The 6713-nt window shown below is 31.4% G+C and overlaps 1 protein-coding gene across 1 annotated transcript; it reads left to right on the plus strand.

Annotated features, from left to right (window-relative positions):
- The first annotated feature begins 3528 nt into the window (after positions 1-3528).
- Positions 3529-5721, plus strand: LOC141703905 (uncharacterized). The gene is made up of 2 exons (XM_074507291.1): positions 3529-3740; positions 5371-5721. Exons 1-2 carry the CDS (start codon positions 3618-3620, stop codon positions 5524-5526), a joined length of 279 nt encoding a protein of 92 aa, XP_074363392.1. The 5' UTR covers positions 3529-3617; the 3' UTR covers positions 5527-5721.
- The last annotated feature ends 992 nt before the right edge of the window (positions 5722-6713 follow it).

Genomic DNA, 6713 nt, shown 5'->3' on the forward strand with positions numbered 1-6713 from the left:
AGAAATAATACCTTCTGATAGTTTCCAGTTTCATTAACTTTTTCTAAATGCCTTCCGCATTCATTATCACCTACATCCATTAGCAAACACATTATATTTTTCAATTTAAAATTATATCAACTGATATGAGGTCAAAAATCAGAAGTGATATATATTCTCTAAGAGGGAGATGAACCTCATATTACCAATATGGACATAATTTAGAATCGTATAAATGCAACTTGCCTATTAATTTGCTCAAATGTAGTTGAGCAAACTTACTACAATGTAGCCTCAATACACTATTAATTTATCAGATCCAACATACACTTGATTATGTTGTATAGGTCTCACCTGATGCGGGGACACAGAAAATGATCTCAATCTAGGCTCGTAAGGCGTAAATGATTAAAATACAGACAATATTGGCAGTAAGAATTGGCACCGAAATGAATATGATGAAAGCCTTAACAATTCTTATGGACACTCTCTCCATAAAAAAATTAACAAACATATTACCTCATCAAATAGAGCCGAGATATCTTATCCACTTGCTCATCTTCCATATTAATACTTAATTTCTAACAAAATCAAGAAAATAATTGAATCACGATAAAACTAAAAGATTACATGATTATGTATCAAGATGTTTTAAAATATTTTGCAAAATCGAGGTGTATCAAAATACAGTACAATAGTATATCCAAAAGAAGAATAGTTAAACACATGCATAATTTTGAACCATTCAAAAGAATAAAGTGATTACCAGTTGAACAGAAGCAAACATTGATAATCATCTACAAACGAAAGCGACCAATGATAATCATCTGCAAAAATATGATTCAAAATTGTGAGTATTCATATAAAAAATAAATGAAGTAACCAAGAAACTCATGCGACATACATAACAATCCCTTTACTACTTGCTTCCAGAAGTAATAATCCTACTTACTTAGACCTATTTATTTTAGGTATTATTGGTATCAAATCATTTCAAGTAGGCCAATTTGTTTCAAGTATTCATCGGCACTGAACCATTTCAAATGACCTGGAATGTGATGCTTTCTTATTATACATAGTATTATATGCAATATACAGTAACTATGTTAACTTAATATCTATGTAAGCCTTAGGCATAAATTCAAGTAAAGCACATCAACAAACTTGTCAAGAATTAATAGAGTACGAATATAAGCAAAGGAAAATTTATCACACCTCTGGAACTTGGTGATAAAGAATCACTTAATAGAGTAGTCCATCCAACTGCATAAATGTTAAAAAAGCATGAAGAAGGTATAATCTGTAGGATTACGAATCAATGATACCTCTTTTTCATCGTACATTAGTATGTGAACCAAAATTATGTGATAATCTGAACTTCACATCTCAATATCATCCTTCATGGCTTACCATTTATAAAGTTTTTCAAATTTTCGTCGTAACCATATAATGAAAACCTTGACAATTCTCATATGTGCTCTCTCCACAAATAACTTAAAGTACATATTAACTCATCAAATAGAGCCGATATATCTTATTCCACTTCCTCATCTCTCATTTTAATACCATCCTGCAAAAAAATAACATCAAAATCAAAATAAAGTTGTTCAGAACTAACATCAAACAGTTGGAGTGCAAAAACATAAGTTCTAACTAAATCGACAAAAAATAATTGTATCATGATGAGATTAAAAAGATCACCTGATTGTGTAGATGTTTCAAAAAACTAACGAAAAAATATTAACAAAATTAAGGTTATCAAAATACAATACCATAGTAAATCTAAAAAGAATGATTAAACATACTAGCTTAAATCCCGTGCGATGCACGGGTTCCGGTGAATATTTAAAATTTTTACTTATCCCGTCATATTATAATTCTAATTTATTTATATAAATATATATTAATTATAAATTTATAGTAAAAATAATAGAATAACCTCTACTATATTTAGTAGTTTAACAATTTAGTAGTTTAGCGGATATATAACACTATTTATCTACTTTGTAATAACAGGATAAATTGTGATGGTAGTTTAGTAGGATAAGTAAACTATGTATGTAGTTTAATAACTTAGTAGTTTAATGGATATATAAACACTATTTATTTATTTTTCTAATAATCAAAACTGGGGAATAACCGTTGAACCAAATTATAGCTCATTCTGGTTATTATAGTATAGTATAGATGTATACTTATGAGTCTTTTAAAAGAATAAAGTGGTTACCGCTTGAACAAAAGCAAAGATTGATAGTCATTTACAAACAGAAGCAACCATCGACAATAATCTGCAAAAATACAATTCAAAATTGTGAGTATTCATATAAAAAACAAATCAAATACATGAATAAACAACCAAATCGCATTGTGGATTTACAGAGGTAAATAGTTCATGAACAGGGGAAATAGATAATAAAGAAGAAAAAATTGCTACAAATATAAATTTTTTTAGTTCAATATTTTATGAAGAGTGAAGAAGAAGAATGATTCAAGATAAGAAGAAAAATGATTCAAGATGACTGCCCGTAAAAAATGAAAAAATATAATCTCAAATTTTTGAATTTTTCTTTTACATGAAAAGTGGATCTATGATTGATTTGAAATTAATTTGTTATAATAATGAAAATATTTTAATTATAGTATTGATGATGTATACAAATGTTGAGATTCATGAATAAGAAGAAGAAGATAATGATTATCAATGAAAGTAGTAATGATTTTTGAATTTGAATTAGTGAAGACATGATTTGTGGATCTATAAGTGATTGGGTATAAAAACAAATCAATTTTAATAATATGTATGATCTTTTTAATATTGAAAAGTGATTTTTTAATAATTATAAATATCATTTAAGATATGGATACTCCATGAATCTTTACATATTTTTATAGGAATTAGTTGATTTATGAAAATGGGTCGACCCATTGGTCAAATTTAAAAAATATGGGTCAAAATATTTACAAAAATGTCATTTTTAGTACAATTTTTTGGGTCTCTTCATTAGTGCTCATTAAGATATAATCGATACACAATTGGATATCCCAAATTGGTCAATTTTTGAAAAATTGACCATTTTTATTAATTTTATATAAAATAGACTAAATTCATTTTTATTACTCATTATATGAAAATTGTCTTAAATGAAAATTCTTTTAGCCCCTGTTTGGTTGGAAGAAAATAGAGGGGAGGGGAGGGTTCCTACAATAAAAAATGTGTTTGGTTCATATTTTTAGAGGAGAGGGTTTTAGAGGGGAGGGGAGGGAAATGAAGAGGCCCAAAATCCCTTATGGTCTTATTTTGTTTCCTCCCAATTTGGGGTTTTTTGGAGGGGAGAAATTTTATTAACAAAAATGACCTTACACCTTCTTAGCACTTAGATATATCCTAAATGACTTATATGTAATTTTAATTATAAACCCCTCCCTTCCCCTCCTGTACCAAACATAAAAATGAGTTAATTCTCATCTCCTCCCTTCCTTCAACCAAATAGAATTAATATTATATTTTTTCCCTCCCCTCCCCTTTCATATATTAAAATTCCTCTCGTTCCCTCCGTGAACCAAATACAGCGTTAATTTGTGTGAAAAAAATTCATTACGATCTTGAAATTTGAATTCGCACCAAACTGAGAGGAGACATGTTGGAGTATCCATGGGGAACACGCATGATTCCGACGTCGTATTTGCTATTACCTCAGTGGCCCAAACCCAATACCGATGAACTCCTCCTTGCTATGGAGGAATCTGCTTTTGAAGACAAGGTCCTCCTCTCTCTCTCTCTCTCTCTCTCTCTCTCTCTCTCTCTCTCCCTCCCTCCCTCCCCCTCCCCCTCCCCCTCTTTAGAGCCATTCTTTACTTCGTCTATATTGATGAGTTGTTTATATATATATATTATATACACATCAATTTGTTGTATTTATGTATGTGTGATGTATTTACTGAAAGCAATGTCTCTAATTAAAAGATTAAGCAGTGATGTTCTTAGATTTGAGCTAATTGATGATTATTGCATGTTAGTTGTTAGTTGTGTAAATTAGTTATATTTCTGAAAAAATTAGGGCTTTTTGATTTTGTGTATACATCGTTAGTAGGAGCTTAATAAAGTCGTAAATGTTATTTGTGATACGTTTGAAAGGCAATGCAATTGCAACCTAGATGTTTTAGGGACCGCGGAAAGAAATTAGAGAAAATAAGGATCATGGCTAAGACAGTGGTGAGGAAAAAAATGGATGATCTGTTTCGTTGGAAAGATTAGAATAAAAATTGTGACGAAATTGAAGTGATAGAAAGATGTACGAGGAAATTGTTAAAAGAAGGGGAAGATTGCAGATTTCCCGTTGAGATATCTCTGGAAAAATTGAATTGGTGGAGATTTGACCATTCCTTGTAAATTGGTGTGGTGGGGTTGGTTTTATTTGGTTAGAATGCATGAATGGAGGTGTTTTCTTACATATTTATCCACGATATAGTACAAACTGCATTTCATTCCCACGTGATTCTGTTTTTCCCAACGAAATGGAGAATTACTGTGTGAAGGAGGTTCAAGTAGGTATTGGAGTCAATGTACAAAGCTTTGCTGATTACTATCTAGCTTTTTCCGTTTTTAGTGATCAAACGTGCAAAATGTTGTTATGCGTTGTTACAGGATTTACTTCATGCAGAGAGCTGTTTGGTTGAACTTGTTAATCCTGCTTTCCTTTCTATAATTTGTTGTAATTTTTCCTGTTGATGCTTTATTTTTCTTTGTAGAATTTTTTGTCCAGTTAACCTTGAATGTTTTCCTCCTAAACTCTCTGTTTTCCAGTATATACCGAGCCTGGTGTTTATTATGTCAGGGCAGCAAGACTTTGATTCTTCTATTTGAGTTCCTATCGATAAGTTTACTGTTTAATAATAAATATTTCGAAATATGTGGTGAAACCAACTTATAATTCATTTTTACTAGATAAATAAAATAATGAATTGGGCAGAAAAAATCTGTGCTATTTTTTCTGATTTTAGTTTTTTAAGTATAGTGAGGGCTCTGATTAACCTTAAAGTCTATAATTCTATATACTACTGTAATCTATAATTCTATATGCAATGGATACCTTAAAGTCTTTTCATGAGATATAAAAATGCAGTGATACTTATGAGATATAAAAAATGTGTGCTTTTTGTTATGAGATCAACTTAAAATTAATTTATTGTTATTTGGGAGCACTAAATACACTCTAAATTCTTACCTCATAGGGATACATGTTAGGAGGGTTCGCTATATTGATCAGACCCTACTTGCATTGTTGTCAGTTCATGAACAAATAATTTTCATTCGTTATCTTATTACTGTTTTCATATTTTGTTATCTTACTGGATTTTTTTTCTCCTGCTTGTTAATAATATTATTTACAGTGTAACGAAATCAGAAAGATGAACAGCAACATTATTGTGATTGGCAAGACAACAGTTGATAATGATAAAGAAGACTTGGACAATGACCCAGATGATGATGATGTTGATAATGTAGAAGAGTCTGAAGGCGATGAGTTTGAACAGGAAACTGGTTGATTGGTACAGCTACTTGAAGCTCTTCTGGTGATACTCTATCCTAGTCAGAGAAGATATGCACGTGAATGACTGGATGATTTTTATATCTGCAGTTATTTTTCGTAATTGTTTGTCTCAATCTGCTTTGCACTAAGACACTGCACTCTTTGAATTAAAATGTTTTATATATGATAATCAAATAGCTTTTGTTCAGTATATTTTGGTCCAAAGTTTGATATACATTGTCCTCTCTGGTTGTATAATTTTTTTATATTGTTATAGTATCACGAAGTTATTAATTCGGTGCTACTTATTTCAAGCATATTAAGTATCACAATAACGCCACTCTTCTTAAGTATCAAAACTTATTATTTGTCCGGAAAGAACATTGTGTTACTGTAATTTCAATGAAAAAAAATACAGATACTTTAATGTCTCTAGTTCATACTTGTAGAAAAGGCAGTTTATTCTTTGTTTACTTGGAGTCTTTGTTTACTTGGAGTCTTGGACAAAATTAATGAACACGGCATATGATTATTTACTAAGCAAAACTTGTAATCTCTTCCGACTTCTGGAGTTCCATTTTGCAGGGAGGCTCAATACTAATTTACCCATGTGTAGCTAGTTACTGTAAGCTTCTTTCTTTGCTTTTTTAAACCTGCATTAGTTTCAATGTTTAAAGATTGTGGTACTGCATGTCCTATTGTTTTGTTCTCCAGCGTGCATATCATCTATTCTCTAGTTTTCGGAAATGGGAAAGATTTCATATTGCCCTCGGTTTCAGATTTGGCTTCTAAAATAAAAATTGAAATCTACGGTCTGTAGCATATACTATTTTTTTCATTTGAGGCATGTTCTTGTATTTGCTGTAGTCCCCTCCCCTATAACCCCAAGACATGCAGATCGCACTCGCACAACCCCTTTTGCTTTGCAAATAGGTCATTAGAACAGGAAGAATTAGTTGTTAACATTCATCCGGATTCTCGTATTGATTAACCTTGATCATCATTTAGGCCACATCTGCAGTTTTAAACATCTACAAGTTGCTTCGGCTGCTGTTATGTCAATTGGTTTTCTTCCAATGTGGTCAAATTTTTGAAACTAGGATACTGTAAGGAGCACAACCGGCACCTCTGGGTTGGGGTTCTGGGGTGCCTTGGTGAACTGAGCTAACATCAGGCTGACCTGGGCCAGGTTTCATTAACAGA

This window comes from Apium graveolens, unplaced genomic scaffold, assembly GCF_009905375.1.
Source record: "Apium graveolens cultivar Ventura unplaced genomic scaffold, ASM990537v1 ctg7192, whole genome shotgun sequence".
Lineage (NCBI taxonomy): Eukaryota > Viridiplantae > Streptophyta > Magnoliopsida > Apiales > Apiaceae > Apium > Apium graveolens.

Coding starts and splice junctions, on each gene's coding strand:
- LOC141703905 (XM_074507291.1), top strand. CDS start 3,618: ATGTTGGAGTATCCATGGGGAACACGCATGATTCCGACGTCGTATTTG. Junction 3,741..5,370: donor AATCTGCTTTTGAAGACAAG/GTCCTCCTCTCT, acceptor TATTATTTACAG/TGTAACGAAATCAGAAAGAT.